At 45.2% G+C, this 25,196-nt stretch overlaps 1 protein-coding gene across 2 annotated transcripts; it reads left to right on the top strand.

Annotated features, from left to right (window-relative positions):
* NR1D2 (nuclear receptor subfamily 1 group D member 2) lies at positions 1 to 24,889 on the top strand. 2 transcript variants are annotated; one of them, XM_069771559.1, is made up of 8 exons: positions 1 to 296; positions 3,712 to 3,972; positions 5,964 to 6,052; positions 7,003 to 7,147; positions 8,774 to 9,390; positions 12,959 to 13,144; positions 17,056 to 17,266; positions 21,763 to 24,889. In XM_069771559.1, exons 1-8 carry the CDS (start codon positions 281 to 283, stop codon positions 21,957 to 21,959), a joined length of 1,722 nt encoding a protein of 573 aa, XP_069627660.1. In that variant the 5' UTR covers positions 1 to 280; the 3' UTR covers positions 21,960 to 24,889. The 2 variants fall into 2 exon arrangements, with proteins under 2 accessions (XP_069627660.1, XP_069627651.1); XM_069771550.1 differs by lacking the exon at positions 1 to 296 and adding an exon at positions 1,498 to 2,831.
* Positions 24,890 to 25,196: the final 307 nt, after the last annotated feature.

Below are 25,196 nucleotides of genomic sequence, written 5' to 3'. Positions count from 1 at the left end.
GGGCGGGGCGGGGCGGGGCGGGGCGGGCGGCCGGCGGTGCCGCACTCTGCGCGGCTCCCGATCGCTTTTGTTGTAAAGGGGCAGCCGCCGCTCTGACAGGCGGCAGCGCGGCCGCCTCCCGCCCGCCCGCTCGCTGCATGTAGGGCTGCGGCGGGGACGGAGTCGTGGAGACAGCGACCGAGCGCAGCCGTGCCTTGCCTTGCCGAGCGGAGCCCAGCCGTGCCGTGCCCTGCCGGCGCCCAGCGCGGCGCCGCCCCTGCCCCTGCGGGAGGAGGCCGCCATGGAAGTCAGCGCGGGTAAGCGGCGGGGCGGCCGCTGCGGGCAGGGGCCGGGGCCGGGGCGGGGGAGGGGGCTCTGCGCGGTCGTCCCGGCGGGCCGGGCGGGTGGGGGGGTACAGGCGGGGGCCGGCCGGGGCGCCGCGGGGCGGGGGGAGCGCGGAGGGCGGCGGCGGCGCCCGGCCCCGGCCCCGCTGGTGGCCGGGACGGCCGCGCGCTGCCTCACATGGACCCGCCGGGCGAGCCATGTGCGCCCTGTGTTTACGTTCCGCGCGGCGTGCCCGCTCATTGGCCGTGCGGGGCGGTGACGCGCGGATTGCATAATAGTGCCGGGGCGGCGGCGCGGGGCGGCTGGCGGCGCGGACACGTGAGGCGGGCGGGCGGCCGCTGTTTTGGTGACCTACATTCGGGGCGGCGGCGGAGGGGCGCGCCGGGGACACGTGGGGCCGCGCCGCTGCGGCGCCGGCGGCCCCGCCCCCCGCGGCGCCCGGCCCCGCCTCCGCCGCGCGAGGCCGCGGTGGAGCGCGGCGGGGGGGGGGGGGAGCGGCCGTTGGCAGGGGCGGGGGACGCGCTGCGGCGGGGGCGCGGGGCCGGCACGCGCGCGGCCGTGTGCGGCGGCGGCGGGGCTGCCCGGGCGCCCCGCACGTGGACCGGCCCGGTGCACGGGGGCGGCGTTGTGTAACGGGGAGGGGGCGGCCGGGGGCAGGGCAGGACACCGCGGCGCGGCGTAGGGCCTTTCCAGCCCGGCTCCGCCTGACGGCAGGGAAAGCCGCGGCCCCGGCCCCGCGGGGCGGCAGGAGATGGGCAGGGCGGGCGGGGCGACCCCGCTGCCCCCCTCCCCGCTTTGCTTTCGTGCTTTGTTAACGGGGGCGATAGGCGAGGTCGGGGGTGCCGGCCGGGGAGCCCCCGCTGCGGCGGCGGCGTCCTTGGCGCCGGCTGAAACTATTCGTACCGTATCCAGTTCGCCTCCTCCTTGGCGCCTCCGCGCCGTTACAACTTCCTAAACCTCTGTGGAAATCAAGTACGTGCACGTTACGGGGCTCCCCCCCGCCTTAAGTAAACCCGCGCCAGGTAGGACCCGAAGGCCCGGGGGTCCTCGCGACTCCGCCCAGCGGGGCCCCGCCGCGGCGCCGTGGCCGAGAGGCCTTGCTTCGGCACCCTCCGCCCCGTTCCCGGCGCAAAGCCCCATCGGTTTACGGACCCGGGGCCGCCTTCTCCACCGAGCCTGGGGGTCCCTTCCTGCGGGGTACCGGCGTGGGTGGGTGCGCGGAGATCGCCGTTGCCCGGGCTCTTTGTTCGGAGCTGTCGCCCCGTGCTGTGTGTGAGATTCAGCTTTTAACCGCGGGTCAAACAAAAACGGGGCCCGTAGCGAGACGTAACTTGTAAAATAGCGAAAGTATCGGGAATCTTGACTGTGACGCGGGCAAGACTGCCAGGCTCTCTAGGGTGCGGGAGCAGCCCAGCCATCTGGGGCTCCCCGGGCTTTCAGGAGACAAGGGGCGCGCACCCCCACAGGCGTACCCTTGCCGTGCTCCCCTCGGACACTGGTGTGTTGCCCTTGAGGGAAAAGAGCCTCTCTTTTTATGAGGCAGGGTTTAAAGGCGGCGGGGCCAGGCGGCAGCGTGGAGCTCGCCGCAGGAGCCGTGTTCGCGTGCCCTGCTCTGCCCCTTGCAGATAAGGATGGCGCCTGCTGAGGCGCCGGGTGCCTCCCTTGGAGCAGGCGGACTGTGAGCTTCGAGCCGGCACCGGGCAGAGGCGCGTATGGCGCCAGGGGACGGCAGGACCCCGTCAAACAGGCGGTGGTGTCTTACACGAGCGCGGGCGTTTGACGCCGTCTTTTTCTCATGCTGTTGCGGGACCTGCGTGTCCATTGCAACCCTCCTTTCTCCAGAAAAATGATCCCGAACGCGTGCTACGCTGCGTGGAGGATTTTTTTTTTTAAAAATCCGTCCAGGAATGACCGCTCTGGTGGGGTGTAGGGTCGCCTGTGTCCAGGAACGTGAGGAGCAGTCTGCGTGTAGCGCACGTGTCGCACAACCACTTGGTCTGACTTCTGCTCCGCGGCGACTCTGCCGGGGGCTTCTCGGCTGCACGCTCTTCAGGGTGTTGGCGGCGGTTTCCTTGGTAGAAAAAATTAAATGCTAAAGAGGAAATGAGCCAGTAAAGCCGCCGCAGAAATGCTAAGAGGACCGTTACAGCTGATCAAAGTAATGAAAACTTGTAAGTCAGAATTTCTGCCTGCGAGCAGTGATATTTCCAGGGTTGTATAACACTGCTGCCTAATAGGTGTAACAGCCTTTATCTGTGAGGAGGTGATGTCTGATGTAAGGGGCTACAGCCCCGACCTGCCATGCCAACTCAGTTGATCAAGGACTCAACTGACACCAATGCTTTTTTTCCTCCAGAAGAAGCCAATGCATGGCTGTTCTAAAGTTTTTTAATTCTTACTGGTGTGTGGAGTTCCTTGCTGCAATCTCCTGAGCCATCTGTGAAGAGACTTTACAGAGCAATACAGGCATAAAGCAGGGAAGATGCTAAGTGGAGTTTATTTAAACGGTTGCGTGGCTTTCGTTGTTGAAATTTTTGTGTGAAATATCAAATGTTTTTATATTGACTTTTGAAATGCCGACTCTTGGAGACAAACTCAAATGAAGTGAAAACAATTTTTCTTGCTTAAGAGCAAGAAAAAGGAGCCTGTGAAAAGCCAGAACTGCTCCCAGGTCTGCCTGAGGACAAAAAGCTGTTTCATCTGAGGGATTCTCAAGTGTGTCAGATTGCAGGACAGAGACTGTTTGCAAATAGCAGCCTGGCAGTCGGAGTTTAGCTGCTACTAGAAACGCTACAAAGGCTTGCAGTCAGACAAATGGCGTTCAGTAGGCTAACCAGGCTGCAGCGCTATTTCTTTCCCTTGCCCCCTTCCCTTCTGCATCGTGAGCACCTCCCAGCCTTTCCTTTCTGTGCCTCTGGCGCGTAGCCTGCATGAAGTCTTTCTCTCTGCCCTATTTCTGTCCCTAACCTAGCTTGTTTGCATTCTGGCTCCACAGTGCTGTAAGATCCTGTCTTTGCTGTGGCTCCAGATGAGCTCTGCTCGGAGGGTGACCAGAGAAACCCTCCCTGGGCCGCCTTGTGCCCTCTCCCCGCTGCCCTGTCCTGCCAGCCACCATGGCTTGTTGCTCCATCTTTTGCTTTTGCTGTTTCATCTCGACTTGGATCGGAGGAATTCTGATAAATCAGGAGAAGGGGATGGGGCAGATTGAGAGGTCAGCCGCTGAAAACAAATGGAGAGAAGCAAGCTGGAGGGAGCGAGGGAAAGGAGGGCGTCCAGGAACACGTGATGGCTGGGTCTGGTGGTGCTGGGTCATGGCGTGGCTCACATGGCAGCGGTGCATGTCTGCTTGTTATGTCACTACGTGCCGCCTTTTTTTTCTTGCCTTAGGGGGTGTGATAGCTTACATCAGCTCTTCAAGCTCGGCATCTAGCCCAGCCTCATGTCACAGCGAGAGCTCAGACAGTGGTTTCCAGTCGTCCTCTTCGCCTGTACCATCTTCTCCGAACAGCTCCTCCTCGGAAGGCGGCTGCAACAGTCGGAGCAGTGAGGGCTCTGACGGGGCACCGAAGAGCGATCGGCTGGAGGAGACTATTAAAACAAACCAGTCGAGTGTTGCTGGTTTGACAAAAGGCCATAATGGAGTCACAAGTATGTTTGGTGCTGGTTCCTGAAACCACCATTTTCCCCTTATATATTACAACCCCATATATTACAAGCAGGTCCTCTGCGTAGCTTGCTGTGAAGGCACATAGCAAAGCCTCCATTTTTATCTTTTTTTGCATTATATGTATAGTAGTACGTATAGTATTGCCATACAAATGCTAATAGATAGAGGTCCCATTGCTGCTAACTTCAAACAGTCCATAAATACAGTCCAGCTTTACTTCAGATTTTCACTAGTGAAAACTGATCTTAATAAAAATCAAACACTTGGTTAAAAAGATGCAATGAAATAAAGGTAATAGTAATCAGAAATTGCCTTCAGGAGTATTTATGGAGCTGTCTTGCAAATCTAGTTTCTCTGTTTTTCATACTCCCTACCCTTCCCCTCCACCTTTCCTCCCCCCAGATTTCTTTGAGGAACAAAATAAATAGATTACCAAAACATTGTATTATATTTACATAGCTGTAGCTGGGACCTTTATCTTTTTGATTCCAAGTTTTAATTTGTAGATGTAGCAAACAAAAGTACTCGTAAGCTGGAACTAACAGCCTTTTAAAATGCATTTAACAATCTAGCTCCAGCTATTTGCTTCACACTTTTTTTTGGTGATCAGAAAAGATTGACAGTAAAGAACTATATTTGAACAGTTTTGGAAGGGTAGGAATCAAACTAAGTGCTGGAATGAGTGTTTCAGTAAACACTTAGCTGGAATTTACACTAGTCTTTTGAAGGCTGAATTCTTTTATTGGCAGAATTGTTTTATTGTTTTGAATTGTTACGAAGCTAGAATAAGTATCTAACAGTTCTACCTTAAAAAGTTGGGGTTTTGTTTGTGTGTTTTTTTTTTTTTTAATGTGTTCCTACCCTAAGTTCTTAGTAAGAACCTTTACTTCCTCTTAAAAATTTGCTAGCAACTAGGTTTTTGATATCAGGGCAGAGGTTCCTGAAGATGAAAACTGTTCAGATGTATAGATAGATAACATTTTTAGCTCAGTACTAGGTCTGTTTAAAAAAAAAAAAAAAGGAAATTTTGTGGTTTGGTTTTTTTCAAAACTTTAAAAAAAAGTTTTAGTTCCTCTTTACAAATGAAACCCAAATGTCAAATAAACGTCAAATAAATTGCTCTTCTGGTAGAATATGGTTCTGTGGGAGTATTTCCAGCTGTCTCTGTTGCTCACTGTTAAGGTAACTTTGTGGTTACTGAAGTCACTAGTAAAATTCCCATTGGCTTCAGTGAAACCAATGTTAGACCAGCACTTAAGACTTCCAAAAAAAATCTTTTTTTGCAAGCTGAAATAAAATAGGTGGGGAAAAATTTAAAAAACCCAAACCATGAGTATCTTTAGACGGCTGAGAAGGTATTTTCAAGGTCAAGGGTGTAAGCATGCCATTGTGGATATGCACTCAAATGAGTAGTCTTTACATATGTAGATGTGGCTGAGTTACCAGTCCTAAATTGTTATCAAATAGGTAGAGTGTATGGCTTGTTTACAATATATAATAAAAGAAAGTGTCCTTTAATATTTCTGTTTTTAAGAAAGGATGCTTATTCTCTGTTGGGGAAACAGTAGCCTTTATATGGCCTTACTTGTCCTGATGGAAAAACAGATTGAACCCGAACTTTGGTGGCCTAGTTAACTAAATGGGCCTTTTAAAAGTGCATAAATGTAAGCAGACTTTCTTTTTCTACAGTTGAGTACAATGCTACCATGATTGACAGTCCAGTGAATACGTGCTTTCTCCCTATTCTGTTGAGTGCTTCATGTTTGTCTTTTTTCCCCTCTCCCTTGTACTGGTACCTTCTGAACTGTTCAGGGGTTTTGTACATTCTTGTTGTCTGTTCCTCTGCTGTATTTTTTGTATGTTGAGCTGACCTGACGTAATTTGCTTTTAGTCCAGGTTTTAAAAGCTGGAAACATGTTCCTGCAGTTGTCATTGGTTTTCTATATCCTTGACTTTTCTGTTCTGATTCTAGAATTTAATGGCATGGTTCTTCTTTGCAAAGTCTGTGGAGATGTCGCTTCAGGATTTCATTATGGTGTTCATGCCTGTGAGGGCTGCAAGGTGAGCTATATTTCTGCTCACCTTTCTGTTGGTGAAATGCTCAAGTTCCCCACATAGGGGAAGAGGGGCGATACTTCCGAAAAAACCCCAGGATGCTTCTCTGTTAAACCTGAGAAATTTCAGACAGTGTGTAAGTTGTAGGAAAAGGCAAACCACTTAGCAATACACAGCGTTTTTCAAACTCTGAATGCTTTTTGTTCTTGCCCCTTGTCTGATCCTCCCTGACCTGGAGTGCACAGCAGAGAACCAGAACTGGAGACAGAGGTGGTAAGGACCATGTCACGCAAGACATGTGAATGTTAATTGCATTAAGAGATAGTGGGTGTGAGTTGTCACCTGGGCTGGGACGCAGAACAAAACAGCTTTGGAAAAAGCAATTCTTTACTATGGGGAAAGCCAGAACTGGGTGCTTGCATGTTCGCGTATCAGTAGAGCTGTATTTTCTGATACTGTAACACTGCAGACTTTATGTTCTGTGAAGGAGTTTATCAACTTGAGGGTTATGTGAAAGAACTGCCTTTGAAGATCATATGGTGCAACAGGATGGTTTTGTTGCCAAACAGTGGAGATTGAAGTAAAAAGACCTGATTTTGACTTTCACCTTTGCACTTAGGAGATTGAGGGCATATCTTATAAACTGTCAGTACAGTGATAGAGGTAATTCTGGAGATACTTTGCTCTTAGGTGCTGACTATGCAGGGAACAACTTAGCATATTCTATAGTTATAAATCATAACTAGTTTGTGTTATACACAGATCACACATGAAGGGGAAGTAAGTCATGAGGAGTAGCAAGTTCTTTAAAATCACTTGGGGCTGATGGCTCTGAAGCAGCTGATGAGATGCAGTGAGGTTTTCTGTGCTTGCTGAGAGGTGAATCTTGGCAGGAGGATTTGACATGTGCTGTAATAATAGTTGTGGGGTTTTTTTGTTTGCTTGTTTGTTTACAGGGTTTTTTCAGAAGAAGCATTCAGCAAAACATCCAGTATAAGAAGTGCTTGAAGAATAATAACTGCTCTATAATGAGAATGAATAGGAACAGATGCCAGCAGTGTCGTTTCAAAAAATGCCTGTCTGTTGGGATGTCAAGAGATGGTACGTTCCTCTACTAAGCAGTGATCCTCTGAGAGGGAATCTGCTGCCCACCTCAAAACTGATTGCTAAGGGTCTTAACGGCAGAAAACACAGCCAGCCCTATTGTCAGGGACAGGTTCCCTGTCCAAGAGCATTTAGATCAGCTTGCCTTCTTGCTCCGTGGCTGTCCTGAACTGGTAACGTAATACTGGCCGCAGAGGTGTCCTCCCATCTCTGGAGGCTAGTGCAGTGGGATGTGCTGCAGTGGTCTGTTAGGGAGACGGTTGTAAGAAGAGTCTCAGTTTTGTTTTAATGAGTTAATATTTATAGCTGTATCCTGCCTGAATCTGAACAAGACTCTATTCTTTTTTGTTTTGTTTTGTTAATGTTGCTTTTTCAATGAAAGGGAATTCTGCCCAAGCTGATAGCCTTAGAGTAATCATTATAGAGCCTAAAGAGTTAGGTTTGGGTACATGGGGAGAACATATATCTGCTCTTCTTTTTTCTTTTTTTTCTTTCTTTTTTTTTTTTTTTCTTGGAGGGAGGGGGGAGGCAAGGAGGAAAGGGTAATATTGAGCTGTGTCTCTGACCACCTTGCTGGCTATCCACTCCTTGTGACTTTTTTTAAAACATGATGCTGAAAGTGTAGTTCATTAGTCTGCTACAACTTACTGTCATGAACCAGAACTCTTCCTTCTGTTTCACTTTTTAATTTTCTCTGGGTGTTTATTTCACAAGAACTAGGAATCTTGGGCTGTTAATAATTTAGTGGGTGGAGTGTTAAAACTTATTTTAAATAATTGTTCCGAGTTCTTGTCGTGCATAGGAGTTATTTCATCCCCTAGGCGCTTGTTTGCGCATAAGGTTGCACCTGCTTTAATGAAAGAGATTTAGTTACATTAATGATGGACTACTGCATGAACATAATTACATCAGTCGAAACTGGTTATAAGCCCTTGTAAGGCTGTGGTTGGACAGGATAGTAGAGGCAGTTGTGGATTCCCTAGGACAGGGTCAAAAGGGCTGCAGCCACAATGATGCCCCTCCCCTTGCCAGCAGAAAATGTCCTTGTCAAGGCAAAGTTATCAGGAAAATGTGCCGAGGTAAGCTTCATTCAGCATTGTTGCTCTTAATTGTTTTGGCAAGTTATATAATTGGTCCATGAGGAGCTGTCTTGTAGGACTTATATTCAAATATGATATGAACTGTGTTTAAATTCAGCTAATTGTCAGCTCACAAAATTGTACTGTTTTAATTGATCCAATCTTAAGGCCTGACACTTAATTAACTAACACAACTGCGCGTATAGTCCATAGCCAGGTTTGTAGCAAAAGGGGAAAAAGCTTTAGAGATTATGTGCTTTAGAGCTGCCTTCTCTTTTCTGTAAACAGCAGCATGTAATTCATATCTTGTGCCTGTCCTATGCTCAGGAAGCTCCTTGACTTCAGTAGTAATACTTCTGCTGTAGTATTGGTGAGAGCAGTTAAAGTCTTCCCTTAAAAGGCAAGATTATTGTTTGGGGTGTGTATTTTGTGTGTGTTCTTGTTGGTTTTTCACTTTGGTTTGATGCCTATGTCTGCTGCTAACACTTTCAGGATTGACTTTTTTCTCCCCCCCCGCCCCCTTTTCATTTCTCCACCTTGGTAGCTGTTCGATTTGGCCGTATTCCCAAACGTGAAAAACAGAGGATGCTGATTGAAATGCAGAGTGCCATGAAAACCATGATGAACAGCCAGTTCAGCGGTCACTTACCCAATGAAGCATTAACAGAACATCAAGATCAAGCACCTCAAGAAGACCTTTCCTCCAAGCCCAAACAAGAGCGGGAAACCATCAAAAGCCCTTCTCCCCCTCCTAGCACTGACATGGCTAAGGAAGAAGTGATCGGTATGGTCACTAGGGCCCACAAAGACACTTTCATGTACAACCAAGAACAGTCCCAAAACCCAGCAGAGATGATGCAGTCCCAGAGTGGTGAGAGAGTGTCAAAGAACACTGAGCCGTACATCTTGAGCAGCGAGCACTGTGTTGGTGGGCTCGGTGGCCCTCAGTACCCTGAAAGTGAGCACCACCTTGGTGGACAGTACAAAGGGAGAAGCGCAATGCATTATCCAAGTGGGCATGCCATGTGTTTCACAAATGGCCACTGTATGAACTTCACCAGTGGTTATACTCAGCGACTTTGTGATAGGATCCCAGAAGACAGCTTTTCTCCAAACAAGAATACCACTTATTCTTGCAGCACTGGAGGAAGAATGCATCTGGTATATTGATATCGATTGTTTGCTTTGACTTAGTGAAAGGCTTAGTGATGCATGTGATCCAGCTGTACATAATTGGCACAACTGCTGAAACTTTTCATGGTGACACAAGTTTGATAGCACAAATTGTGATGAAGGAGAATAATGGCGCGAGTTGTGTGGAGCATTTGAAATCATGCAAGTGATGGGGTTTCTTGGCTCGTTTTTTAGCAAACTGAAAGTAGACTGATGTCAAAGAGCATTGGTTGAAGAAAACTCATAGCTTTTTTAACTGGCTTGACGTAAAAATGGAAATACATGTTAGGAGTTCATAAATTCCCTTCTTCACTCAATCCTCTTGAAGACTTCACTTTAAAATAATCTACACAGTCAGATATGCTGTATTTTTCTTAAAGGTATTCAGAGTAAATTTCTGGGGTGAGACCCCAGAGCTAGGATTTTAAGCCAGTCTGTTTGCACACCTTGCTAGTGTGTTCTAAAATCTCTCCTGCTGGGTAGGCTGGTGTTTTTTGGGGGAGGGGGGCAGGGGGATGTTTTGTTTTGTTTTAATGGGGATAGGCTGATTCTGTTACAGGCAGTGTGAAATATAGGCTTAATGGGACCCACAGGCTATGCATCCTTCTGCCCTAGAACATCTTCAGATCTGAACAGAGGCAGGAGGAAGTTGCACAGCTAAACCACTTGAGAGAAGTTCAGGGTCTTTTCTATAGTACTTACACAAGCGAGGCTCTGCACATGCTTACGGATACCTTAGATGACTTTGCTAGAGCATTTTCTCACTGAATTCTTAACAAGGATGCTTCCCGTTTTCTTGCATATGGGTTTTGTGTTTTGGTTTGGTTTTTTTTTCCTTTCCTTAACAGGTCCCTCCCATTTGCCTTGCAGCCACTGTTTCTCTGCCATTCAGGCAACTGGTTCTGTAAGCCCCTTAAAATAGATTGTCCTTTATCACTGGAACCGCCTGGGATGAGAGAACATAACATCCTCGTTCTCATTCTGCACTCCTGTTGAGAAGTGCGAGCCCCTGACCTTTCTGAAGTACTCGAGCTGCCGATGTTTTCCTTCCTCCTAGTTTGTAAAGATTCTTCACAGGTTCTTGAAGGCCCCTGAAAGTCTCTGCACAGTGAAGGCTGTTTGTTTTGATGTTGGATTTCTTCTGTTGTTGTTGGGGCTTTTTGGTTGGTTCGTTGTTTTTTTTCTTCTTCAGCTACGGCATATGTGGACCATGCCATCCCTAGCAGGCTCTGACCTTAATTGCAGACTCTGAGCACTACACCATGGCAAATAATAATCATTCCCAACCTTTCTTCCTTGCAGGGAAAGTATGTGGAGTCACTACAGCAGCATTCTTGGCACTCCTGAGAAGCAGAGGTTAAACCTGTCAGTATGGGCAGGCAGGGAGTGGCGCTGCCTGCAGAGGCCCAACCAGTCAGTTTGACCTGTGCATAGCAGCTGCAGGGAGGTTTCACACAGCCAGCGGTGAGGAAACAAAACCGAATCCAACAGAGCACTGCAGGACCGCCTCCCCCCCCCCGCCCTGCGTCCCTGACGTGAATGAGGGTTTTGCCAGAGAACATGATGAGAGCAGAATCTGACCAAAATGAGTCAGTAGCAGTAAGGGAGTGTAATTAGGCTCTGAACCAGTACAGAGACAGATGTTCAGGGCTTTAGTTTTTTCACTCATACCCCCACAACCAGAAAAGCAGAGCAGGTCATTCCTGAAGAGGTTCCTCTAAAGAGACCTAGTGACTGCACAAGCTGACAACTGCTTCCACAGGAAGCCTGTCAGAGTTCAGGGAGTGTCTGGATGATGCTCTTAGTCATATGGTTTAGTTTTAGGTAGTCCTGCAAGGAGCAGGGAGTTGGACTTGATGATCCTTATGGGTCCCTTCCAACTTGAGATATTCTGTGATTCTATGACTCTTGGGCAGAGGTCTCTCAAGAGAGCTTAGACAAAATATACAGCGGGTGAAAGTGGCACTTTCCCCTTGGGACTGAGTGCCTGGGGGTTAGGGTAAACCATTGTGGGATGAGTTGAGATGCTTTTTGTGTCCAATTCAGAGCGGGGTGCCGAACCAGAGATTCCTTATTTTCAGAGAGTGCTGTATTTTTTACAATACCTGTGTGAACTGTTGCAGTATCGTGGACAGAGCAGTGGCTAGTGTCTGCTGTGCTTCTGGTTGTGTGCCTAGACCTTTCCTTTTGCCAAAATATTTCATGATTTTCAGTTTATGGAAAAGGTCCCCCTCTACCCCACAAGTAATTGTTTGGTTTTGGGCATTGTCCTCACACACACAAATGATGTTGTGTTTCACAGCTGAACCAAGAAATCTGCAATTCTGTTTTTTGTCTTTTGGGGAGAGCTTTCTGCATATTGACTGCCCAGTTAGTAACTGATATTTGGGAAAAAAAAAAAAGCACAAAAACTCCAGAAATGTGTATCTGTATCTTGTTTTCCCTAGCTGTTGCCAAATTCATACACATGCAGGTGCATATATACCTGTTGACTATATTCTTGTAATGGATCTTGGGACCTTCCATGCAAAGAATTGCTAGGCAATTAGTCAAGATGCCCTGCAAAAGCAGCATAGCTCTGAGGAATTACTAATCTATTTCACTGCTTTCTATTTGCTTTGCTGACATTATGTAGGATTACATACACAGTAATAGTATACTTGTGAGGAATACTTAAAAGGAATTCTTGTCCTTGATGATGATAGGTGAAATTAATATTAAAAGATTTAAACTTCATTAAAAGATGTAAATTTTAGAAAGCAGAACTGAAAGTATCTCAGAGTGTCTGGTTGGGTTTTATAGAGGGAATTTATCGGCAGTCAGCCTTGACTGATACGTCTCATCTCATTATAGTGGATTCAGACTTTGCTACAAAAAATTGCTGTATGTATAAAAGAAAGAGCATTTTGTCATCTTGTGACTGAGCAAAATTGGAATACCAGTTCCTTGGTCCTCCTTCAGTGATACAAATAAAAGCAAACACGTAGGAGAGGAAGGTTGTTCTGGTAATGAGGATGTAAACTTGTGACTCAGGTAAACCAAGGCTCAGTTCCTTGGTCTGGTGTTGACACCTTTGTCACCTTGACTGAATCACTTTAGCTGCCTGCAAAACAAGAAAGATATATGAGAGTGAACGTAGTAGTGACTGTGAGATTACAATTGATTGATTGTGAAATCACGATTAACTGTGAGATTACAGGGATAATACAAATAAGAGAAATCCAGATGTCAGCCATGAGTGGCATCAGGGAAGAGTAGCATAACCCAGGCTCTCTCAAGTCTTTTACTATAAACAATGTTGGTGTTACCAAGGTCAGCAAATTTAGAAACAGACTGCTAATGGACTGCCATGGATTTTTTATTGTTTGTTTGTTTTAAAGGGAGGGAGAGAAATCTAGTTGCTTTGGTACCTGACTGAGGAATACTGATACTTTTTCTCCCTGTGTCATTATTACAAAGTTTTCTTAAAGAATAAATCTGCTTCTTTAAAGTATTTGTCAGTATTTGGAATTATATCTTTAAGAGTTGTCTTCTGCTTACATTTTGTAAACATTAGGTCTGCCCAATGAGTAAGACTCCCCACGTGGACCCAAACAAGTCTGGCCATGAAGTCTGGGAAGAGTTTTCCCTGAGTTTTACCCCTGCGGTGAAGGAAGTGGTGGAGTTTGCCAAGCGCATCCCAGGTTTCCGGGATCTCTCCCAGCATGACCAGGTTAATCTTCTGAAGGCTGGGACCTTTGAGGTGAGACCACTGTGTGTATAGTGCGGACCTGAAAAGCTGTGCATCAGTCCGACCCCCTTAAGAACAAAAATAAATAGAACTGGGTTATATTGGGCAAAACCAGCTTGTTCATGGATGTTAGCTCTGAGCTTTCCTTAAGCTGATGGTGTCCAGTGCTTCTGTTTGGTCAAATCTTGGTGAGCTGTCCCTTTTCCAAGTAGCTCAAAAGTGCTCAGCCCTTTTACCCTTTCCTCTTCCCTGGGCATTAATAAATGACTCACAAGGAGTTTCTTGGTTTTGTATAGCAGCGGTTACTTTGGTAGCTACCTTTGCTTAGCCTGGAGAGAAGCAGACTGCATCTGGAAGGGTGGATAGTTTAGAAAGCTATCTATTGACTTACAAGTTTTACAGAGCAACAAACACATTCCTCTACATGTCCTTCCTTCTGCCACTGTGCTCCCTGCCAAAGCCAGAGTATCCATCCTGACCAGTCACCACTAGCCTTTCTTGGGAACTGGGGATTGCTGAAGCCTCCATCTCCAAAGCAGTAACACTGATAACTAGCTGTACTGCTGCAGCTCTGTAGATACTGTGTACCAGCTGCAGCCTGACTTACTCTAGGCTAATCCCACCAGGTCCTCACGGTTAATTTCACCCACTTGCAAGCATGACATACATGTGAATTAGTGGTGTTAAATTGGGAATGATACCAGAGCCTGGTGCTGTTTTATAATTAGTGACCTTCACCAGGGGACCTTTACTTAAGATTTTAGTTGCTCTTCCAGACTCGTGTCTATTGGGGACCATGCACATTTGATAAGTATTTGGATTTGAAGTTTAAACATAGAGGGATAGAGGAGCTGAAGTCTCAAGTATGCAATGATACTGTGGTTTTCTGGGGTGGGCAGGGTTGGTGATGCTTTTGCTCTTGTTTACTTGATTTATTCTTTCAAAGAGGGATGCTGGATTTCAAATTTACCTGAACTGAAGACATTTCTCATGTAATGTGTTGGGTCTTTTATCTGTATTTATATACAGCCCGGTTCTAAAATGGATAATTGTTGGGTTGGAAGGTACAAGTTATACTGGAAGACCTGGTGCTTGGAGCGTGTCAGTTTCCATGTTGCTCCCATTTTGCTGTCATGTATTTTTTGCCATTATACTTATTCTTGACCTTTTAATATTCATCTACAACTCCTGTAGCTAAGGGCTGTATTTTCACTTCTTCAGCTACAGCCTCTTATGTTGCTGTTCACATTACACAAAAATGTTGGTTCCTTCCTCTGCAAAGTGGTATACTGTCCAGTGCCCTCAAGGAGGGTGGAAAATCAGGCTTGAACTGTTCCTATAACGTAAAGCCAAACCTTCATGTTTTGCAAGAAAATGTTTTGTCTTGGCCTTTCTTCACCTCAAGCTTTTCTGAAGCCTCATTCGTATGCCTTTTTGCCAGTTACAAGCACTGCTGATAAACTCTTAAACTGCTGACTGTGTCTGTATCCAGGGAAATTAATAATAATGTATGGCTGTATGCTTATCCCTATTCACTTATTTATAAGAAACATAAATGATTTCTGTTAGTGAGCTGTACCTGTAGTTAAAGGCCTATGTGGCATCTTAGGAACAGAAAAAAAACCAAAAAAACAATGCTGCAGAGCAGTGGGAAAAAAACCCACCAAAACAGGATTAAAGAAACCATTGCAATAGAGGCAGAAGCATCTTGAAACCCTGGTGCATACAAGGTTGCTTCTGTCTGCTGCGTAACTAAACTAGGATATCCCAACCTCTGCATGTTAATAGAAGAACCTGACTAAAAGTACTGCCTCTGAGCCTGTTTTGGCTCCCTTGGGCACCAGTGGGTGGCTGTCTTGGCACTGAGCTTGCCAGCAGCTCATATTCAAGGAGCGCTTGTTTGTTTGGGGGCAAGAAGACGCATGGAGACAATGTTGGTGCAGAAGCAGCATAGCTATACATATTCACACACATGTAAGCTAAAAAGCCCTCTTAGAAGTGAGAGTACTGGGGAGCTCAGTATATCGTGGTGGTATTTGCATGGCTTTGTATGGGAGCCAGCTCAGAAACAGCGGTGACTGTAAAATAAGGAATGGATTTGGGTGGATCCTCCCCCACCTCCACAAGCCCCCACTCCAAATGTAGTTGATGGTAGAGCTAATGAGTCCCTTGGATCTATTGAGGTAGTGACTCAATTTCTCTACAGACTCACAAACTTGGTGATTTGGCTGCAGGTGGTGGGGAAGTGAGCAAGCACTTGCCCGTGTGGAGGTTTTTGTCTGCTTACATTGCCATGGTTAGGTGATAGGGTTGATCAGGTATATCCTCAGCGTGCACAAATAGGAGTCTGGCTTGAAGTGAAATGGGATGGGTCAATCATGTGCTATACCATAGTCTAAACTGTTCTTCCTTGGGTTAGAATGGTGACATTGAAATCTATAGGCGAGGTCTTTGCCTTAGTATTAAGTCAGCACAGCTTCATGGGCTTCAGTTTTGAATACCAGCGTTAATACTGGTTGCTCATTATTTAAAGTTCATGTTTCTAAAGCCCAGTTCTGTAAGGGGAATACCATTTTGAACTGAAAGGTTGTTGAGCACCTGGTGGGTCCCTGCTAATGCAGAAGTTCAGCATTGTCTGTCTGCCCTTTGTCTCCTTTTGTTGTATTCTGCGGGCTTCTGCACCTAGGTTTCTGCCTAGGTTTCTGCACTCTGTAGTTAATGTCGTCAAAGGACGTATAGCTTAGCTGACAAAGGTGAATAATACATAGTCCTCATGTCTCCATGAAGATTGCTGCATGTCATTTGGCTGTTAAAATTTAGGAGCGGGTCACGTAATGTGCATGAATGGTGTTTGAATTCTCAAACATTTTCATTTTTTTTTTGAACCCTCCTTTTTTAAGCTTGTCAAAGGCACTAGTCTTTGCTGAAAACCTGGTTCTCCTCTCATCTGTAGTAAACACTTAAATTAATGCAGTTATGTAGGGTAAGTGAGAAGAGACGACTGTCACACCAAGAGATTGCAGCAAGTCTGAAGTTTTAACCAATGCCAGTTGGTTCATTTTCTCCAAATAAGAAGGCTGTTCTGTGCAACTTAAACCTTGAAAATGTAAATAAGGTTGTTGAACATGAGCAAATGAAACTTTACAAGCCATTCCAGAGGGAAACATTTCACAGTACGACTGAGAAACCACAAGAGAAATTTCAGCCCAGAGGGGTAAGTTCAGCACATGTCAACCTGCTCCAGTCCAGGTGCTTATACCAAAGGGGTATTCCCAGCTGCAGCTACAGACCAGGTGCCGTTTCAAGCCCTGCTTCCCTAGCCTTTTGAAGGCTGTACATGTGGCTCCTTTTACCAGAGCTCATTAACATTCCTGTGGGTACAGCAATGCGGCATGGTACTTTCCCAAAGAATGCCTAGTGAGCCAGATCATCAGGTGGTGTAAAGCAGCATTGTTTCAATGGAGCTGCTCTAGTTTACGCCAAGCAAGAATCTGGTTCAATACCTTCATTTTGCTCCTCATAAGTGTGGCCAAGAAAACATTTCTTTTAATGCTGTGTATGCCTTTGGCTGTTTGGTGGCTTAAGCAAGTTGTTCTACTGGCATATTTATGAATGGCAGTGTCTTTGTGGCTCAGGCTGTCTGAGGCTTAAATTTTAATTTTCTTCCCTTTCATGTGCTATAGCCCCTCCCCTGCATCCACTCACTAATTTTTTCACTTGTTTGTTTCCCTCAGACTACTGGGCCAGAGCTTGCACTGTTTTTTACAGCTCAATAGCATGCTGACAGTTTTTGTATAGAATGCTTGTACAGTTGTTAATGAGACGGTTTGAATGATGTTAAAAGGTTTAATTTTTTTTCTTCTGCTTTTCTAGAAATCCACCTATATTTACCTGTTTTTGTTGTTCTTTTTTTCTTTCACCAGGTTTTAATGGTACGATTTGCATCTTTGTTTGATGCAAAGGAACGTACCGTCACCTTCCTGAGTGGAAAGAAGTACAGTGTGGATGACTTGCATTCAATGGGAGCTGGTGATCTGCTCAACTCAATGTTTGAGTTTAGTGAGAAACTAAATGCCCTGCAACTTAGTGATGAGGAAATGAGTTTGTTTACAGCGGTTGTCCTGGTATCTGCTGGTAAGGAGAGAAAGTTAACTTGCACCTTTGCCAAATTTTGAATATGGCTCTCTATTAAAAGATTTCTGTAAAATGTATACCCTGTTATTTCACGTCTAAGTGCAATTTAGTAGGTTTTAAGCTACGAGCAGCCTGTAATTTACTTTTTTACATACCTGCTCTTTCTAATACTGCCTTCTGGAAAAATGTGACAGTGGGCTTATATTTTCCTACTACTTTCTATAGAATGCAAAAATACATCTCATAGCTGCCCGATGGCCATTTAGAAGCTATTTGTCTGACTCATCTAAGTTTCACAGGACAGCATCAGTGAAATTACTCCTGACTTGCACAGCCTAAATCTTGGGATAAGGTGGTATTTTTACTTCCAAGTGTTGTCACTAAAGTCAGTTGCGTATCTTACTTAAGTCTAAATCCAACAGTTTGATCTCTGCCTATGTCAGCAAGAAAGCCCTATTCATCTGCATTGTGACTTCTTACCACTAAAGGTCTGCCAATCCACTAACATCTTCACCGGCCTCATATCTTGTTTCAGTCCCTGGATATACAGAACACCCTGGCCCAGATTCAAAGAAGGATTAAGCACCTACTTCTGTAGTATTATCTAAAGCCTCAAATTAGGCACATTAGCTCTGCATATAATGCCTGGAATACAAGATGCAGAATCCCTGCTTGCTGGGTAAGGAGCTCTCTAGAGGTAGCAGGCAGGAATACTAGTAGTGTCCACTTATACAACAAGCCAGCATTTGGGGCCACTCGCTTCTTGAACAAGTACACCTCTTCCACATGAGTGGGTTAGACCCACATCTTTCTTATCAGGGAGAGGCATCCCAGCCATGGTGCTGTAGGCACACAAAGCCTCTGTAAACACGGTAGGACACTTCAGTCTAATAGCTTTGTGTATGGCCTAACTGAAATGTGATAGCACAGGGTGGGGCAGCTGTAGCCTCTTCAATTTGTAAGTGGTGGTAACGAGCAGAGGGTGGTACAGAGTTTGCAAGCTTCAAAAGCCAGAACGAATGGCAGTGTGAAGGAAGCATGGCACTGTAGTCTGTCAGTGAAAATGTTCAGGTAGCAGAGAGAAACCTCGGGTTTTAGCTGCTTTTTCCAGACTCTGCTTTACGTATTTTATTTTTGAAAAGCTAAATTGACGAGAACTAAAGACAACCTTTAAAATAATGACTGAGAACCAGGCCTCTTCCCTCCTTGTGCAATGTCATAACTAGGCTACAGCCGCTCTTCTTGCTTGCTCAGCTGCTGGGCTCTAGAATATCACCATCTCTGTGCCACCTGTTTTGAATGTAAGTGGCTGTATCTGTTCTGTTAAATGTGCTTCTAGCACAGAGCCAGCCCCTCCCCCCCCCCCAGCCTTTTGAGCACTGCTCCATGCTGTTGCTAGCTCCCAGTAGGGCTTAGCTTAGGCATGGTATGTAACATGTACAGCATGTAATGTCAGAGCCATGCAACAGGACAAAAAGAGGAGGTGTTTGGTATTCAGGCTTCTTGCAGCTGCTGAGGATTTTTCAGATCATAGTTTTGGACATTATTACTACCTATCTTAGCTATCTTGTGATCTGATCTGTAGTCTGATCACAGCTTTCCTGGACATCTTCACAAAATACTTCCAGGGTTTTATAAAGTACAACTTCATTAGTCTTTTAATGTTTGGGCCCGAACTTGCATTCTTACGGTATTCCAGACACAATAGTAACCTTGATGGTCACTGAGAGTCCAGCAATTTTCAGATCAGCTTCGCTCTGCACCTTGCAACTAAATTGAAATGCTGCAGTCACTACTTGCACAAGTGAGTAACTGAGCAAGCTTCATGCTTGAGCAGGCACCTAAGAAGAACAGAAGTGCCCCCAACAGAGCTCCTGGGGAAGATGCTTGCAATGTGAGGGCTTGACAGGAGGAGAAGGTGTCTGTAGAACTGAAGGATTGTGGGCACCTGTTGGTTAAACTGATCTTGAAAGACAGATCCCCTGCACCCTACCCCTCAAGAAGGAGTGTGACCCAGAGAGTCATTTCCCATAAGGTGGAGGTGGAGCTCAATTAGAGAAGGAGGAAGAGTTGAGGAAGAGCATCACAGAGAATGACATGGAGATGCAGGCAAAGGCAAAAGATGCCGTAACTGGAAGAAGAACTGAAGGTGGAAGAATAAAGCCAATTAAGACTTCTTCATCTCAGAATGAAAGTTACTCAAGAGAAGATTGAAAGGAAGGTGGTACAGTAGTCAAGTTTTACATCAGTTCCAGAAGCAGACAGGAGTGTGTGACCTGTTGAATCCTGATTGTGTGATCCAGAATATAAAATACCATGCTGCACTAGTTAAAAATCTTTTAAAAAGACTTTCAGTTGTTTAAAACTTTTGAAAAAACACCAGTGGAAAAAAAGAAATGTTCTTAAGTCTCTAAATAGTGCTAGTGGGTAGAACACTTGTCAGAAGCATCTCCACGTAACACTGGATGAATAACCACACTTACGAGGGATATTTAGAACATGCAGAAAGAAGAAGCAGGGGTAGTAGCAAGGAATGTGTGTAACTGTGTACATCCTCTTGTTTTGGTGTCACATGGCAAAGAAAGAAGAAGCAGGGCCATACAGTGAGGATGTAGGAGTGTTTCTGATGGTACTGAGGAATTACCTTGGTGCCATTCCAAAACTAAAAAAATGCTTCACCTCTGGCTTCAGTTAGCTGGATGTGTTGAAGATGGAGGGAAGATAGCAAGATGGATCACGGGCACTGAAGAAGGAAGAAGCAAGGTGGAAGCAAAGCTGAATGTGGTTTGTGCAAGTCTAGAGAGCAGATAATCTCTTAACTGAGGGTGATGCCTTGTGGTAGAAGAACATAAAATACACACCCTCTATTATTCTCTCTTACTGTGGTAGTACTAACAAAAACTTCTGCTGTCCACTGGGAGAAACTGGGAAGTAGACTGAGAGGGAGAAGAAAGATTTGGACTCATTGAAGAGAGGAGGCTACAGTCACTCACCCAAGGCAGCCAGGAAAGACTGGACTGCGTTCTTCTACTTTCATAAGCAAGGTAGTAAGTACCGCTGTCACTGTACAGAGCTCTTGCATATTCTGTGCAAATGTCATCATCCCTGTTCAGGATAGAGCAAACCTAAATGTTTTGCAAAGCCGGGGGGCAAGTGGGATAGATATTAAATAAAGGCAGAGAGGCATCTCTTTACTCATGCTCTCTTGGAGAGCAGCTATCAAACCTAATGGACAATCTACACAGAAGAGTGGAATATGTGCTAATAAACACCGTTTGATATTAATCAAAGTTACTAATTGTTAGAGTAGAAGGTTCTGGAACAATCTTTCTAAAGGAAAAAAACACATTAACTGCTTCAAGATGGATACTTAAGTGGATTATATAATAATTTTTTCCATAGCGGTAGGGAACTGCACTGAATAGTCCAGGAGGACTTCCTAGACTCTGTTCACCTGAGAAGTCCAATTGGATTGACACTGACAGCATAAGGAAGGGATTCCCACTCTGACTGTACAGTCTGACTCAGTGCTGCTCCAGAAAGCTGTTGTCGTTCTGTGTCCCAGTTCTGCAAAGTGCTTAAGTACGTGTACACATCAAAGCACATTTCTGTTCGTGTCTGTCACTCGCGTATGTCTGTGCCCCACTGAATTTACGTAGCATTTAAGAAGAGAGGCTAGCTGCAGCTTGCGAGAAACAGCTACTGTGCATGGTTATTAGGTTTTGCTTAAAAATTTATCCATTTAAGCTGCTTACTTGGGTTCCACCTAAGGACAACAGGCATGTTCTTAAATACAGCTCTCTTGAAAGAGATGCTTCGGGTGTGGGACGAGTGCAGTATGTGAAAGCATAATATTTTTGTTGACATTGAAATTCTTCTTTTCTTTCTCAATTGGGAATTTTTGGGTGCATGATGTTTCATTTTGTAAGTGCTTCAGAACACACTCAGAAATAGTGCCCAGTCACGTCAAGGCTTGTAGTCCCTTTGCCCCTGGGGTCTCATTGTGCAGATACGAGGGTGGCTTGTCCTGATGAGTGGGATTTCCTCCTGAAATATGAACAGCCAGTTTAAGTTTAGGGTTCTATGTCCAGCCTTGAGAAATGTTTGAAATTCTTACTTCTGTGTGCCCTGTCTCTCTCCTTGCATTGAAAGCTGTGATTCAGCAAAATAAAATTTAAGTGTGTGCTTCAATCAGTCCTTTTCTGGAAACATGGGTGATTACAGAAAAGGTGATTGAATGCTGCCAGTTCAGCAGGAACTTCATACTTTAAACAGTTGAATCTAAATAATGTTCGAAAGACTTTTCCTATGTGGGTTTGAAACTTTTGGCATAAGTATTTAATTTTTCTTGTGCTTGTTAATTTAGTGAGTGATTCTTGCAGTGGCTGTATGTTGCAGACTACATCCGTTCAGTCTCTCCCCCTCCCCCTGCCCCTGTTTTTTCTTTCTCTCCCCCCCCCCCGCCCTTCCCCCCCTTCCGCCCCTCTTCTTTTTAGATCGCTCCGGAATAGAAAATGTCAATTCTGTGGAGGCACTTCAGGAAACACTAATCCGTGCATTAAGGACCTTAATCATGAAAAATCACCCAAATGAAGCCTCTATTTTCACAAAACTTCTTTTGAAATTACCTGACTTGCGTTCCTTAAACAACATGCACTCTGAAGAACTTTTGGCCTTTAAAGTTCACCCGTAGGCCTTTAGGTCTCATTTGTACTTGGACTTGCCTCGTGTTAAACTGTTTTGTGCTAAAATATGTATTTATACAGTTGTACCACTTGTTGGAGAGAGAGAGTTCACAGACTGTGAACAATCGATAGCTGTCCCATAACCATGCAATAACGCTTCAGCAGGTGCTTTCAGCTAACAGCGGCACAGCATTCAGAGTCCTCCAAGACGTCCACACCCAGCTGTGCCACACTTCTGCAGAAGAGGTTGCGATGAGCCGGAGTAAATATGGACTGTTCTTTCATTTAGAAAAAATAACCACCACTGCCCTCTCATGTAAACTGAACGCAAAATAGCTGTGTATGTGCATACAGAGCATGGAATGGGGTGGGAACAATCCTGCGCTAATAGGAAAATGGAAGAGCTGTTTTAATTGGTCTTTCACTTATCTAATAGATGTATGTCAGTGTCTCTTGATAACTCACTCATGGTTTCACTGTTGTTATTCCATTAAACCTGATGGAATGATTTCAGCCTGCACCAACTCTTCACTGAGCGTGTGTTCATGCCATGTGTATATAATATAAATAGTTACGTAATGAGTGTTTATGGCTATATAAAGTACAGAGTTGTGTGTATATATGTGTATGTATATAAATAGTTCTATACATAAAGTATACATATAATTTCTTCACAATATTTTAAACTGTGAAGGAATTTAAACTTACAACAGAAGGTGATCTATGGAAAGAACCAAATAGATGCACTTTGCATATTGCTGAACTAATTATCTGAGCATTTCTAATTTTTAGAAAACATCAAATTTGCATTACTATGCTGTGTTTGTTAATTTAAAAAAAAAAAAAAAAAAAAAAAGGCAACAGAGTGGCACCAAAGGGGCAGAGTCAGATTCAGCTTCCAGAAGGGGTTCGTAGAGAATCTCAAGTGGAGATGGTTGGTTGTGGCACTAATGAGATTGATTGTCAATTGCCACTGAGGTTCTTACATTCTGATAAAGGTTAAAGAAGCACTAGATGCTCTTCAAAAACTTCAGCACAGCCAGAAAGAAACTATCAGATTAATAACAGCATCTATAAGAAAAAAAAAGTGGGAAAAATGTATCCATGGTAGCGTTTGGGTGTATGTGTGTTCTGTGACCGTTTATTTCTTGCAATACATCATTTTGCTGCTTCATTGCTAAACAAGAATTGAAAACAGAAATGTGAGATTCCCCATGTCTTTTCACAATCTGGGCTTTGTGGTTCCTATGCCTGTTCTTCTGGAGCTCTCCATTGGTGTGTGTGCATGTGGGTGTGTGTGTATGTGCAGAGAAGGTGCACTGGATGGTCTGGATTTTTTTCTTAAAAAAACACCACAAAACCCAAACAAACAAATGGGACTTTTTTTGTTGTTTATGCCAGTAGCAAATTACAAAGCAGATCCTCAAGGCTTAAGATTCTGCTGTTTTTTCCATGTAGGAAAGCGGCTCTCTATGGGTTTTCTCCATTTGTAGCAGGACCTGGCACCAGAAAAGAGAGATTAAAAGAAGTCAAAGCAGTTGCGTTAATTAGTTACGTTTATGTTTTGCTAATGTGGGAAGAAGATGCTCCATTAACCTTGTGTTTAGTTAACTTACCTTGGAGGTAGCTCTCTGGGTCTCTAGCATTTGGTAACACTACTCTGTGGAGGGAGAGACCTCTCGGTTTGTTACTGCATTTGGATGTATGCAGTAGTTTGAGGCCAGGAGCCAGCAAGCCGCCAGACTGCAGAGCTGCTCCTTGCCGTGCCGAAGCATCTCTTGCACAGCGGCGCGTCCATGGGCGCTGGCGTGTGCCTGCCGCTGAGCTGGAGGAGAGGCGTTCTGCCTGCCCCTGAGCATCAGGAGCCAAGCAGGGGAGGGGAGGCTTGCACCCTGCCATGGCTCCAGTCACCTATGGGCTGGGGATTTCCCCTCGGGAAAGCGGTCAGGAGCGCGGGCCAGGGGGCCGAGCAGGAGGGGGCAGGTGCTCGAGTAAGAGCTGGGGGAAATGTGGTGTTAGCCTTGGCTAAGGAGCAGCAGAGCCCACCCTTTCCCCTGCGCTGCAGCTGCTGCAGGGAGAGTTGTCCTCCTGCTTCAAGCTACTTTAGCCGCTGGGTAACGGCCCCTTGATACACACAATTTTGCTATCCAGATGTGCTATCGGGGCATAGTGTCCTAATTTCTGTTAACAGTCTGCATCTTACCAGTATTATTTGTTTGAGAGCTTCACTGAATTACGCATTGAACCATTCAAACTTTAGAAAGGACAGTCACATGTTTTGTATTATTTAGGAGCTGAAATGACTTCTCTGTAAATGTGGAAAGTACGGTTAACCCTTGGTTGTTTTGGGAGGGAAGGAGGCTTCTTGCAGAGATTGCCACCCTACAACTATGTTTTGTTGTGTTTTGTTTTATTTTGTTTTTCTTCTTAAAACTGTATTATTAAGCCTTTAGGAATGTATAACCAGGACTGAGTAATTACTGCTTATTAAATTTTTAGTTAGATTGACCATGTATGCCTATAGATAGATATTCTAACTTGTGCAATTTCATTTGAAATAATCTTCCTGTACATAATGGAAAAACTCATATAACAGAAAAAAAAGCCCCAAACAGATTGACTGAACAAAAAAGTTGATTAAAGTACGGTTCAAAAGTGACCCACGTATTATAAACTCTAGCTGGACTCTTAGAAGAAAATCTAAACTCATCGTGTTAGCTGTGTATTGTGAGCTCTTCTTTTACTGTGTCACTGGTTATACACTTGTTAAACGCTGAGATAATAGACTTCATGCCAGGCATTTGAGTACTGTAGATTGGGTCATTGCTGAAAGATTAATGTACTGTATGACTTAAATGAAATCTTTATTCTTGATTTTATTCTTGATTTTGTTCTTGTTTTAAAAGATTAAATATGGGCATTATGTCAGCAAGCTAAACTGTGTTTCTGTGTTCTTTGTATTTTTCTGTACGAAATCTGGAGGGGAGGATAGCACGCTGAGATGAACAATGCAGAAGTAACGGATGAGAACATCAGCTGCTGTAAGGTCACAGGGGCTGCGCCGCTGCACAGTGGCTGGGAGCCCACATCTCGGTCCGCCTGAGATACTGGTCCATCTTGCCAGGTGGTTGGATGGGGGCATATGAAGGCCAAAGATCTGTTTGGTTTTTCCCAGCTTGATTTCCTAGTCTGAAGAGTTTACTGTTTTAGGAGATAAGAGAGGCTTCTCCAGGAAATACTGTATC

The sequence above is a fragment of the Haliaeetus albicilla genome, chromosome 2 (assembly GCF_947461875.1).
Source record: "Haliaeetus albicilla chromosome 2, bHalAlb1.1, whole genome shotgun sequence".
In the NCBI taxonomy this organism is placed as follows: Eukaryota; Metazoa; Chordata; class Aves; order Accipitriformes; family Accipitridae; genus Haliaeetus; species Haliaeetus albicilla.
Note: the sequence above shows the minus strand (reverse complement) of the source record. Positions and strands in the feature narration are given on the sequence as shown.

Excerpts from the sequence above, each read along its gene's own strand:
- NR1D2 (XM_069771550.1), top strand. The coding sequence starts at position 2,807 with ATGCTAAGTGGAGTTTATTTAAACG. Across the intron at positions 2,832-3,711 it reads AAGTGGAGTTTATTTAAACG|GGGGTGTGATAGCTTACATC; the intron begins GTTGCGTGGCTT and ends TTCTTGCCTTAG. Across the intron at positions 13,145-17,055 it reads TGAAGGCTGGGACCTTTGAG|GTTTTAATGGTACGATTTGC; the intron begins GTGAGACCACTG and ends TTCTTTCACCAG.